The following is a 13,823-nucleotide window of genomic DNA, read 5'->3' as shown; positions in this document are numbered from 1 at the left end:
AAATAAATAGCAACCCAGGGCTCAGTTGCACAGACGTGAAGTGTTACGTGTTTATTTTAGGGTTCATATCACAAGCCTTTTTCAGAGACAAAGCTGATTGTGCCCGCTGGGGCTCCAGGGGCCAGCTATTTCCTAACTTGAGCAGGCTGAAAAGGAATACTGTACCTTTCAGTAACATCCCATCAAGCTCAACACACAGTAGCTTTACACTCTCCGCCCCACACCTTAAAAAGGAAAAGCCACCACCACAAGGCTAAACGAATGTACACACGCTATTATTGTAAATGGAGCAGCTAAACCTTGGCAATTTGCTTTGTGTGGATTTTTTTTTCTTCCCAGTAAATGCAGCACTTGAGCTCCCAAAAACCCAGCTTCCAATGGGTTTGTTCCAGCTTTAAATACATTAAACATCTCAATGCAAGACTGTATTGAATTCAAGAACCTAAACGCGAGCAAACCTGTTTCGCTGTGAGCGTTTCGTAGAGAAGTGAAAAGGGGAGTTTCTTTTTTAAAAAGAAATCATAATACAGTGATGAAAGGGTTAAGAATGCAAGAATTCAGACATTCTGTGGAGGGTCTCTAAGAGGTCCATAAAAAAGGAGCAAACAGATCCATACAACAGGAGACAGCAGGAGACAAAAGTTTTTTGATCCCCCCCCCACACTTTTTTTGCTGGACTGCTGCTAGGTTACCGCTGCTCCCTTCTGGCCTGAGTCGGCAGGGCAGTACAGGGGCATAGAGGGAGCAGGTCACGACTCCTCATTGCCAGAATCATCGTCATCGTAACAGTCGGCGTCCTCCTCCTCCTCGTCTTCGTCGTCAATGTCGTCATCGTACAAGTCGTCATAAAGCAAATCCGAACTGTTGTCATTGGAAGGCACTTTAGTTTTGATGCAGTACTCTGCCAGCGTAGTGGGGACCTTCACGCCATCCTTCTCTGCCTCGGCTTTGGTAGCCAAAACCTGTTTCCTGCGGGAGGACGACAGAGCAGTGTGACCGGGGCTCTCAGCCTCCCAAACCCTGCTCTCCCGGCAGCCTGGAGAGCTGTTTCAGCCACCGCCCACGTCTGGCTGAAGCACCACAAAGCAGCACCAGCAACAGATTTAGTTCCCGTAGCCCCAGGTTTGGGAGTACTCCAAGGTTGTTTGTGGCATCCACGCTGCCAGCGACATACGAAGTCGGTTATTGCACCAGGCCCTGCCAGGGCTCAGAGCAGGGTTTGTTATGTGAACCGCACAGGGGCTGTTCAGGGATTTCCCACAGCTACCTACCACCACCAAAGACCAGCCCGGCATGCCCCAGGCTGGCATTGCCCTGAGCATCTGGCACTGCTCAGTGCCCCCAGGGGAGCAGGCAGAGCTGTAACCCCGCTGCTGCCTGGGGCCGAAGGGACATGAGCACTCTGCAGCACCCCAGGGTGGGCTGCGAGCTGCCTCCTGCTCTGCTTTGGAGTAAGGCCAGCTCTGCTGAAGCCAGCCGAGCTGCCAGGGACAAAGATAACCTCCAGCAAGGCTCTTTGCCCAGCTCAGGTCAGCAACCACCCTGCTCAGCTCCACCCATGGCTCTGCTCCACGTGCCCAGCCAGCCGAGTCAATGCAGATGTAGTTGTTGTGGTTTTTTTTTGACAAGCGAGTGTGACGGCAGCCACTCTGAGGTGGAAGCTGCTCATTTGTGGTTCCAAGGCACCCTGGCTCAAGTTCATATCGTCTTCCAACAGCAACTGATGAACCATGAGATTCTGAGCAAGGGACCATCAAGACTGAGCAGTGCTCCCAGGTAATCAGACCCCAAGCTTTGCAAACACTTGCCAAATCCTGCTGATATTCCTTCAGATTGGAGGGACAAGATTATGATTCATGAGTGCATTAAGCACGGAATTAGTAGGATGCAGTCAGTTTGAATCACATCCCAAGCAATGCAAGCAGTGCTCAAAGGCAAGTGGGGACTTCAAGTGGGATTTACTAGCTGCCAATAGGTTTTGCAGAGCATCGTGCCAGATTAGTCTGAGAAAAGAACAATTCAAAGACATATCAGCCTGGCCCTTCTGCTCCAGAAGTCTGCACCAATTCTGTGCTGAAAAATCTAGAGACCAGAAACCTGGACTTGGAATAAATCTGTAGGATTCATTTCTAAAGAAGCAACCAGAGTGAGAGGCTGGTTTCAGCAAGTTCTGCAAGCAGTCTGTTTTGCAGGATTTGGAGAAAGAAGGCTGGTAGCACAGCCTCACACAGAACAGAACTTACCTTATGATTTCAGCATACTCCTTGTCTTTTCCTTTACTGTCCCTCCATTTCCTGAACATGACTGATGCATCCACATTGGCAGGAGAGAATGTGTTGGGCTCATTAAGCAGAGAGATTACACTCAGTAAGATAGTCCTGAAAAAGGTAACCACAACAGCATGGTTAGGGCTAAAGCATTCATGGGTCCTGGATGCTGACAGCTTTTTTTTTTTTTTTCTTTTTTTAATTAAGGCAAGGCATCAGAAAAGCATCAGAATGCATTGTTTAAAGTCAAAACCTAAGCTAAGCACAACCGACCAACATCTGGAGTGAAAGCAGGTATTTATGAACTTCAGTCCATGACTGGCAGTGTAGGGAAGTACAAACCTCAGGGACCTAACTACAGACAGCAACGTGCTCCAGAAAATCTAGAGGGGAGAAACTCTTTAGTACAAAGAAAGATATTCAGGTGGTCCCAGCACCTCCCCAGGCTGGGCTGTGGGACATTTCTGGCTTGGAAGTGGTTTTGCACCGATTCAGCACAGCGCAGAGATTGCTCCAGCTGCCTTGCCCAGGGGTTCCCACAGACTGACCTGCAGAGGCCTTTCCTTTGCTGCCTGACACGTGAGCTTGTGTTCTAGCTAGAAGAGAGAACAAGTGTGGGGAGGGAACACAGAGCCAGCAGCACTCTGGCACCTGGCCCACCACTGCTGCTCACGTCCCTGTGGCGGCGGTGGCTGGCAGAGCTCAGCTCAGACCGACTCAGCTCATCCACGCCTCCTGGGGATGGTGCAGGGTTGGAAACACGCCTGGTGAGACTGCTCCCCAGCAGAAAGCCGGCCTCTCTGCCTGTCCCGCTGGGGAGCAAAGGGGACTGCAGCGACCCAAGCCCTCTGATACCCAACAAGTGCAGAGGTTGGAGCCGTGGCCAGGTGTCACCTCTGCTCAGCTACCACAACAGCTGCACCCTCCTGGGGTGCAAAATGCTGGCAAAAGCTTTCAATGGAATTGGAAGGAAAGACCAGAGGCGAGTGATAGGTCCTGGAATACAGCTGTACACAGCCACTGCCCTGCAGAACTGATTAAAGGAGCCTACAGCCCCCTCTGCACTCACATTGATTTAGAGGTGCACTCAGAGCGGTGTGTGCTGAGCACATCTAACTGATCGCTTAACTGGGATACAGTGCCAGGAAATGCTCGGTCATTTGGATGCTTCGCTTCTTGAAAGGTTTTGAAATGAAATGCTTACGTCTGGCCAGCCTGCTCAGCACGGCTATCAGGAGAGCCTCCCACGATTTGCTTTCCAAAGGACATAATTCAGTAGGAAGAGAATGACAGCTCTGGAAAAAACTGCCTGGCCAGACTGGAATGATGGGCAGGAGAGTGCCCATCTTCCACTTCATCTCAAGGATTTATTCAAAGGCCTTTGATTCTTCCCAGCCAGGCTGCGAAGCCAAAAAGTTAGCTCCAGCAGCGCTGCAGCGATTTTGCTTAGAGCGAGCAAAACCTGGGGAAGGCCCAGGACAGGAATTAGTAGCCGGATTTAGCATCTGCTCTACCCATCTTCAAACAAAGTGAGAAAAGGAAGATTTCTGCTGGAGCCCGGGACACTGTAAAGTCAGTAAAAAGCCACTTAAGCACACCACCAAGGCCAGCGGCCACGAGCAGTGAGGCTGCGCTGATCATCCCCAGCTAGGGTGTTACATCAGCTCCGGGAGTTTTGGTACCTCTGGAACTGCAAACTGCTTTGATTCAAACCCTGCTCTTGTGGGTACACAAGGTGCACTAACAAGAAGGGATCCCAGCGCACGGGACCCAATGCCACCGGCAAGTGACTCATGGGGACTGAAAGCACCCTCAGCACCAGATGCAAACTGCACCATCCTGGGTACAGACTGACCTTCTGCAGTGTTCCTGGGGATCTGTTTCTCAACCAGGCCACACTATATTCAAGCTGTTTGCATGAAGAGCAGGGATTTAAGCCTGCCTTGTGCTTTTGTGCATCCTTTCCTGCTCATTCTGGGAACAGCTACCTTGTCAGCCACTCCCTAGCAGCTGCCACACTACTTCTTTCAGTGTTTACAGTGCCATTGTCTTCACAAAGCAAGACCTTCCAGATCCCTTTATCATCAGAGGAGATAAGCCAACAGGGCTGATTCCTTGAGCTTCTGCTAGGTGCCTTTTTCTCTTCATGAATCAACAGAAGGTTCAGAAACAGGTGAATTGCATCTAAACCCAAGCAGACATCACACAGACTGGTTGGGAGCTCCAGCCAGTGCATCCTGTTACATACCTTATACTGAAAAGATATTTTTTTTTATTGCAGCTGCTATCCACATTATAGCTTCTCAAAGCCATTGTTAGAGGTAGGTGGAGATTTGTCCTAGCACATTTTTATTCTCCAATATCAAGGAAAAGGTTTACCATCAGTATAGCTGAAGTCAAATGTTAGATCTGAACAGTTTCTGTCAGCCAACTCAATACACTGCTGGCAGCTGCAAGAGCCAACAAAAGTCAGCATCCTCAGGAAGGAAAGCAGCAGTGAGGCCAGGCATCACCTCTCCTCACAAGGTATGGATGTAGCAGCACCTCAAACACTGTGCTGAGTGCACCTGCTGAATATTGCACACCTCAAAGGAGCCAGGGGAGATACGGAGAACAACAGCCAAAATGATCAAAGATCCTCAGCTCCTCAGACCTGCCACCAGTTCCTCAGCTTTATGGCCCTGGGGACACAAGGATAAGCAGCATTCTCTGCCACATGGAGCACAGACCATTCCTCCACATCTTGCTGGATATTTGCCATACTTACTTGTGGCTGACTCATTGTGCTCCGAGTGACAGGAAAGTCCATGTTAAAAAAAATAAAAACAAGGATGCTTGACACCTTTAGAGGTGGAAGCACAGGTGCTCTCCAAGCTGAATGATATCCCACCCTGCAGACACTTCAGCCATGGTCAGCTGCAGTGAATTGCCAACACTCAGCAGGAGTTACAAAATTCAGCAGCTGAAGAGGTTACACATGCAGCTCGTTACAACCATGCTCCCCTCATGCACCGTCAGTCCCGCTGCCTCCAATCTGACAAACTCTGGAGCCTTGCAAAGCCAGATGGGACCCCAGCAGGAAGCATTTCTGTGAGACACTTAGCCCGATGGGTGGTGCTGGCAGTGGGCTAACATTTAAGGACAAGCTTTGTAGCCACTTGCCAATGCATCCGAGGAATGTTTTCTCCCCAGATGTCACCCCTAAGCCCAAAACATTCCAGGAGAGTAAGCACCAAAAACTGCATCGTGGTAAGGAAAAGCAGCAACCATAGTTGGCAAGATGAATTTCACATCAAGCTTTCAGTGCTGTGTACAATGAAACGGTCAGAATGTGAATGTGATCTAAGTAATTAATGCCCTAAGCTGCTTCTAAACTCTGTTTAACTTGCTTGACATGTAGTCCTAACAACTGGAGGAGATATATTGTTTTTTCATACATTTGATATGGTTAATAACCATGTGAGCAAAGGGACAACTCAACACAGTTCAGCAGTACATAGTTTAAAATACTATTTAAGTTCATTAAAAAATTAAAAGCCAGTCTGGACTAGAACTTCAGAGAGCTTCATGCTCACTTCTGCTTGGGACAGATGGATTGGATAACATTTAGCTTAAGCTTTTAAGGTAAGACTCTCAACTCTCACCTTAACGTCACACAACTTTTATAACTTCACACAACTCAGACCATTTCTCTTGAGCCTTTTTAACCTTGAAGTAGCATGCTCCAGGAGGGAGCTTCAGTTATAATTTGCTGACTGCTACAAATCCTAGTTTGCTGCCACGTTAGTTCTAGTTCAGCACTTTGCAGTGTGTTACAATCCCATTCCAAGGGTCAAGAATCCAATAAACACCCCTTGCTAGATCTTTGCTTTGACAAAGGCTTTTTGCAAATTAATTTCATGAAGCCAAGTTAGATAAAAGCAGAGTGAAACCATCAGACTATCCTCTTCATATCTCTACATTCCCTCATAGGGATTGAGAACCCTGGCTGGATCCACCCTGGATCTACCAGTGGAAAAGAGATTTAAACTAAGGAACCAATATCTAATAAATCATTCTGAAAAAAAACACATAATTTTTATATGATGTGCTAAAAATATAAGGTCAGTTATTTTAACTTTGTTTGCATAATGAATCACATTAAGTAGTTAGAACAGAAGTACCTGAGTTCAAGGTCCCTTCCCTATGTCACTCATGCCGCACAGGTCAGTGGTCAGTGATTTGCTATTTGATGTTTGTTTTGTGAGTTCTTTATTGGCAGCGTCTTGAAATTAGAATGAAATCCAGCTGATGTTTCAAAAAAGGACATATCAGCCTTGAATGTCTCTACTGCTTAATGATCATTTGGTTTTGGCAGCAAAAGAACTACGTAGCTAAGTGCTAGACACCACACTACAGGGCAGGAGATAGGGACAAGTATTAGAAGGTAAACTGCAGGTAGCACTATGCATAACATTACTCCTATGGGACCTGAATACTCAGAGATGTCCTTTTCCAATAGTTGGTATCTTTGAAGAGTTTGGATAACCAAAGTGTGGGGTAACATGGCTTAGGAAAGATTAAAACATCTGAGATTGCTTTAAAAACATGAAAACCTGTGAACATGGCAGAAGGCTCTACATCATTAACCCACTATCAGGACACACAGCACACCCCAGTATCTTCAGACAGCTTGGTGAGTTCAGTTCCTGCCTGATTCAAGCTCTAAAACCCCCTAAGGTCTTTAATTCCCTTCCAAACCTTTTCCCAACACAGGCTTTAGTCTAGGAAAGATGACAGACCTCTGAGGTCAGCTTTGTACACCAGTGTTTCACACTGTTACCTGACGTTTTGGGTAGGATTCCACCTCTCAGATGGCAGCTCTCCACTTTGCGGGTCATCTACAGGCGGGTGAAGAATTGAAATACATACATCTCCATTCTGAAAGACAGAAAGCAGAGTTGAGAACAGCCCGGCTCAAGGTAAAGGTCTGAAAACTCAATTCCATCTCTGGCTATGTTTGAGCAGCTTTGCCTTGTTGATATGAACACCCGTAAGTGCCAGTAAAAGCGAACAAGAACTGGAAACAGTTCTCAGTCCTTCCTAGCTCTACCATATTAATATGTTCAAAAGGTTCCCTTAGTCTGCAAATTGATATAAAACAATCTCAGGCCAAGATATTTCAGAGAATGTATCAAAGCAACCAACAATAGTAGTAAAGTCACATAAAACTAAATCAGTCTCTAGGCAGCACATACGGCCATTGTGACAGAGATGAGCTTTAGTCACACAAGACCTAAAGTAGGGTTAATTCTTTTCTTCCCCAGTGTTAACTGAGTTAGCTACAAGAATCTCTAAATTCAGGGATTTAGCACTCTATCCTAGCTCAGGTATCAAAACAATGCTTCTCCTGGGATGTGCAGAGGTTGAACAGATGGTGCAAGGCAGGCTGAGGCTGCTCCCTGAAGACGTAGCTGTTTGAAATATCAGGTGAAAGAAGCAGGAGATGCTCCCTGAAGGTTTCACAGGAAGTCCCTTCCAGCATGCAAGGGAAAGAATATTTTGGCAGCATATGGAAGCCATACAGCTACATAATCCTCAAGCTGTGTTTTACTCACCAGCGTTATAGCCTGAATATAGATCCAAAGTTTCATAATACCTACCACTTCTAAACACTAAGAGAATTGCTTTTACAGGTTTCTATCAGCAACAATACCCTGACACGATTACCCCAGAGGGGTACTGTAGCAATGTTCACCACAGCTGATGTCCTCCAGCAAAGCAGACCCGAGGGGCTTGTGGGGTCCCAGTGCCACCACGCAGGATGGAGTGAATGACAAGGCTGTCACTTGTCACCTTGATCTAAGGTACGGGTTGCTCAGAAGAACAAGACAAACTGAGGATCAGCTTTGTAGGAAGGAGGCTGCAAACAGGCAGCTCCCCAAGCACTAGGTCTCGGCTACGTACTGAGGACCCTCCAACACTCTCTGCCCCTGGCAGCTGGAGCACAAAGCAGCGCTGCTCTCAGCCATAGCATCCGTGCCTTTGAGCCCCAGGCAGCAATCCCAGCTACAGAGAGCAGCAGCTCACCTGAGGAGCCTCCCAAACGTTTCAGCTCACTATGATTAACAATGACATTTGTTTTACAGTCAAATGAGATCCTACTTCAACGGTGGAGGCTTGTGATCGGTATCCAGAATTCGGCTATGCACTGAACCTGCCAGGTATGCTAATTTAGCAAGCCGATGTCATTTTGAAGCAGCTTTTTGTAAAGAACGTAACTATGAAAAGCAAAGTAGCACCTGGAGCTGCTGAATAGCCAGGCATACACTTCTGTTGCTGGAACAGTTTGTCATAACAACGCAGTTTCTTTTTCAGGACTCCAAGAGACTTGCGCAATCCATAAATATTTTTAATATAATTTTAAGGTGAAATTAACCTTACTAGTGCTAAATTATGTCTATGGCCTATTCTGGATTTATTCACAATTTCCCCTAGCCTACACAGTTTCTCCATTAAACGTCTCCCAGGAAAACCTAGTACTGACCAAAAGAAAGCATCGTAGCACACTGGGGAAGTCCCTCATGTCACAAAGAAAGCAGCACATGGACCAAGAAATATTTTGTAATGTGAAAATGAAGAGGGAAGTGAGGATGTTAGGTTTCCTTTTTGCAACAATTAATGTTACATCATTGATAATTCCAATAGGGCAGCACTGTGTTAATCTGGAAGAGCACAAGCATCACGGGGCTTAAGATCAGCATGAGATTTTAGGGATCGGTGCAGGCAAGGGGAGAGCTCATCCTACGTACATTTTTTGAAAGATAAGAACAAGGAGGATGATGTATTTATCTGCCAGAGGAAGAAAAAGTGCAGGAACTAGCCCATACTTTATTATGACAGAACCAAAACTCCTGTTACCTCAACAATAAAAACCCCAGTACTAAATGCAGTGTTACCAAAATCCAGCCAGATGACCCAAGCAAACTGGAGATAAGAAACACACAAGCTCCTCGAGTCTCTGCTCAGAACTGGAACGTCAGCCTCAACCTCTCCATCTGGTCTCACCAGCAGATTCTGCAAACTGCTACTTTCTTTCATCTTCATTACACTGAAAGATATTTTTTCCCTCCTGACAAACCCTCAAACCTCAAGCCCTTTGCTGATTTATTCTCAGTTTCATTTGGAGTTATCCCAGTGCCTCATCTTCAATGCTTAAGTGTTGTTTCCAAAACAGCCTGCAAGCTGCTTCAGATTCCCTCAGCTCCAAGAAATACTGCTATGAACACAAAGTACAAAGCTGAGAGCTGGAGTATTTGAACAGTAACCCCAAAATACACCCATCAGGTTTTGGGTTACTTTCTCCTCCTACCTTCAGTTGTTCCTAGAGCCAATTTTTCATCTTTCCACTGGGACTGGGCCTTTCCAAGATTCGGTTTGTACATACCACTTTGATAACCATTTCCCACTCACCTCCTGCATGAGAATTTCTGGATTCAGAAACAACCTCTACAGCATGGATCTGCAGTAATATGCAGGTCCTGAGATTTTCTTTATTTATAGACCAAGCTCTCATGTAACTGAAGGAGAGCCTTGAAGAGAAACACCATCTTTGGCTACACATTAGATTTGATGTCAAGTCCAAAACTCAAGCCAGGAGACTGTCAGATGGCTGATTTTAGGAAGTCCCTGGGCATAACAAGGCAATCCTCCCAGGCATCCAGGAATTAGAACAGATTACTACCCTGCTCTGCACTGAAGTTTGGACAGGCTTCTGGTCATTTCTGCCTAAAACATCAGTGCAGTTTAGTGTGACATGAAGTGGACTCATTCTGGTTGGACATCCAGCAGCAGCTTGTTAGAAAAGGGGCTTCCGAGCCCAAGGCATCAAGTGAAGCCATCGCTTGTTCACAGTGAGGAAGTGACATTCCTGTTTTGAACTGGACCCAAAGGAAGCCTTCAGAAACTCAGAGACCTGTGACAAGGTGACAGAGCTGTACTAACAGGAACACTTGTGAAAAAATTTTTAGCCTCTCAAACTACTCCAAGCAGCAGTCCTAGCAGGCTGACACGTGGTTAGAATATTCTAAAGTGTAACAGGAACTTGACTGGCCTCCACTAAAAGCTTAAGTCAAATTTTACTCCAAAACGGGCCTTCAACTTTCAAATAGGACTCATTGAAATTGGGTAGTTTTGAGCTGATTGCACTAAGATTAGAAGCAACATCGCACCCACAAAACAAAACGCTCCTTCTCGGTGTCTTTGCACTGTTGAAGTCTGTCTTGAGCTGCTGCTCTGTAACACGACAGCTCAGCTCAGCCATGCTGACAAGCTAAAGATCACTTGATACACGAAAGCCCAACAACAAAACACAGCCTAGCCTATTTGTGGCACACGCAGGGCCATTTTGCTACGCCCAGGCAGTGGCACGGGAGCACAGCTTGGCCCCACCAGCCCCCATGCTCACACAGTGCCAGGATGCACCAGGCGTCCTCAGCAGAGCACCTCCCAGTGCTCTGCTCCACGCTGCTTTCACCCTGAGCCTCTCCAAGCAGCCTGTTCTCAGCATCAGAGATGATGTTTTCAAGCTAGGGCGTGCTGCTTTCTGAAGAGCATTTGTATACAAATGTTCCCCTTCAGGAGCTGCTACGTACTGGTACCAGGATCCAATTACAGATGCAACAGCTCACAGGTGTTACCCTTTGAACATGACCCACACACACTGAACTAAGGGCTGCTCCAAGCTGGCCTGTGGACATTTAGCCCAGAGCTATCTGTTCAGTCTTCTCTGAAGAGCAACCAGGCTGCACAGGACTCCTGAAGCTGGACTCCAGCCCAGCTCTGGTTCTTCTGCAGTCAGAGTGCCCTGAGACCAAACCCCTTCATTCGCAGAAGATTGTTTCTTGTTTCCCTGTTATATCTTGTTGCATCACACAAAACAGTGGGATAAGCCTTGAACTGTGTACAAACAACCACCAGTTGCTTAAGTATCAAAGTAGGGTAAGACACCAAAGACCAAACCAGATTTCATCCAAAAAGCCCTTAAAATTGCCAGCACTTGCAGTACAGTGCTTCAGCTGGGGCTGCAGGCTGCAACTGCAGGTAGGAGAAATCCCTGCTTGCAAGAACAGCTTTTCCTACAAGTTTTACGATTAACTGTTGCTGAAGCACAAACCTGACATTTAATACAAACAGCTTACCACTTTAGTTATGGCTAGAGATATTTAATACCATCCGTATTCCATAAATTTAAGGACCTAAAAAGCCTTCTCACACATCTAGGAAAACTTCTTTCAAAAGCCTTACCTCATAAATGTTGGGGTGCCACATTTTGGTCAGGAATCTGAAGGTAGGTGGTGAATACGGATAATCAATAGGAAACTTAATGTGAGCCTGGAAAAATAAAAAAAATATTTTAATTAGGAGACAGCACAACAGGAGATCAGCAAGCTACCATGACAATGAAAAAGTGGAAAATGCACATTCAAGTCAGGCCATTGAGCAGATCATTTCACATACCAGTGCCCATGTGGAGCCACAATACAACCCTAACGTTTCTTATAAGCAGAACAGTAACTAAACAAGAAAACAAAAACCTAAATACCTGAGCCTTTCCAGCCCAGGTCAGTCCTGAGAACAAGCCAAAACTTATTTTCCACATCCTGATTCATGCAGCACTATCCAGCAACTGTTGCTCAACAGGGCAAAATAGATGTGAAAAGACAAAGATATTGTTTGCTTGCTGGGTTCAGAAGGAGGCTAAAGCCATTTGCCATGATGAGAAGCCCTGTTTTACGTGTGCCAGTGCAAAAATTTTAATTTATTCTTTCCAGAGGGAAGATTTGTTAAACGCTTGCTTAACTGACACCCAGGGCTTTTTGCCTTTCTTGTGAGAATAAAACTGGTCCATCTACCTGGGTTCTTGACATCACACTTCTTGCCACAACAAACAAGCCTGAGTGCTGTTTGTGTCTGTTTAATAAATCCGTGCAACCCGATGAACCAAACACCAATGGGACAGGACGGTGAGCGCTGCCCTTCCATACACATGAGGTCGGCAGACGGCGGTGGGGCAAGACTGAGCTGAATCAGTTGTGCAGAGGCTGCAGAGATCCCAGTGCTGGGTATGACTGCTGGATATGACTGTTGTGCTGCCCTGCCACTTGCAGCAGCTGGAAAAGCCAGCCAAGTAGGGAAAAAGGGCTGAACCTGGACAGGTTAAGAAGCACCCAGCCCAGGAGGTGGTCGCTGACCTTGTTCACAGGACAAGGTATGGGAAGGTTTTGTCCCAAGTCCCAGAAACGTAAGCAGGCAGGCAAACAAATTCAATCACGAGCAATTAAGCAGCTGGCTACAGTTTTACTTACAGACTGGCATACGCCTTTGCATTGTAACCCAGCTTTTATCGGGCCAAAGTGCCTGGGAGCCAAGAACAGAAGGTTTTCTGTTCAACTTTATGAAACAAGCTGAGCAGCTCACATGGCTTTACGTGCTGCATGTCTGCTGGTGCTACTGGCGGCACGTGGGTCTGTTACGGCAGCATCAAGTCCTTCCACCACAGGAATTTGCCCCAGCATGCTCACAAGCAAACGATTCAGGATTTGCTTAAACAATCCTAGCCCTCGGTTTAAGGTCAGTTACGTGAATGGCACTGCTCCAAGAGAGCAGGCAAACGCCTGTTATCACCACACCACTGCAGAAATAAGCAGCTGCTGCAGTGAGACAATGCCTGGCTCCAAAATGTGCTGCCCAGGACTGGGAGCAAAGCAGAGATTTACCAAGGGCAGGGGAGCTTTACTTCACCTCAAGAGCTGCATCTCGTAGCTGCAGACTTCTCGGGACCACTGGGGTTTTCCCAAGCCCATTCCTGTGCTTACATGCAGTTTCAGGAGATCTGAGGCTTGAAACAGCCCAAGGACTGAGATTAAAAATACAAGAAACAACAGAACTCAGGATGGGGCTAGCTACAAGATCTCTTGGCAGGAGCTACATGCGTGTCTTCTACACAGGTATAGTTACTAGGCAGCTAAAAAACCTTGCCAGCAGCTTATCAGCATCATCTTCACACCCCGTATACAAGGCTGGGGGCTGAGGAAGCAGGTCCCACCCCTCCCCACACAGCCCCTCTGCTCCCACATCCCACATCCTGGGATGAAGCCCTCAGGGCTGGGTGAAGACCTCTGGGAAAGCTGAGCCATCCAGCACCCATGGGCTCTGTGCATGACGGCCATGCAGACATTATATGCTCTAGCAGATGGTTTCCAACTTCTAGATCCTGTTCTGTAGCCACAGCTCCGCAATAGAAAAGGGCAATCTGCCTGCCTGCAACAGCAAATATTAGAGAACTAACGAAAGTTGGTGTTTTGCCATGGGAAGGATGCCTCCTGAGCTCTGGCACCAGAAAAATGCAACTGGAGAGAAATTAAAGGAGTCTTTTCTGCTCATGCAGAAGCAGCCGAGAGCCAAGCTTGCCTGTAGCCACTCGCATGTTCGGGGCACTCACAGGGGCACGCTATCTGTCAGTGACAGTAGCTAGCCTGTGTGTTTAGCACGTCGAGATGCTGTGCTGGAGCACAA

At 46.9% G+C, this 13,823-nt stretch overlaps 1 protein-coding gene across 1 annotated transcript in view; it reads right to left on the bottom strand.

The window, feature by feature from the left end:
* Positions 1-254: 254 nt before the first annotated feature.
* UBE2R2 (ubiquitin conjugating enzyme E2 R2) overlaps positions 255-13,823 on the bottom strand; it is a 50,934-nt gene continuing 37,365 nt past the window's right edge. Inside the window, exons 2-5 of the mRNA XM_032206256.1 lie at positions 11,553-11,639; positions 7,090-7,187; positions 2,244-2,378; positions 255-969 (exon numbers count right to left, since the gene is read on the bottom strand). Coding sequence (XP_032062147.1) covers positions 750-969; positions 2,244-2,378; positions 7,090-7,187; positions 11,553-11,639 — 540 coding nt within the window. The 3' untranslated portion in view covers positions 255-749. The remainder of the gene's footprint in view (positions 970-2,243; positions 2,379-7,089; positions 7,188-11,552; positions 11,640-13,823) is intronic.

This window comes from Aythya fuligula, chromosome Z (assembly GCF_009819795.1).
Source record: "Aythya fuligula isolate bAytFul2 chromosome Z, bAytFul2.pri, whole genome shotgun sequence".
Classification (NCBI taxonomy): Eukaryota; Metazoa; Chordata; class Aves; order Anseriformes; family Anatidae; genus Aythya; species Aythya fuligula.
The sequence above is the reverse complement of the archived record's forward strand: the minus strand, read 5'-3'. Positions and strand labels throughout refer to the sequence as shown.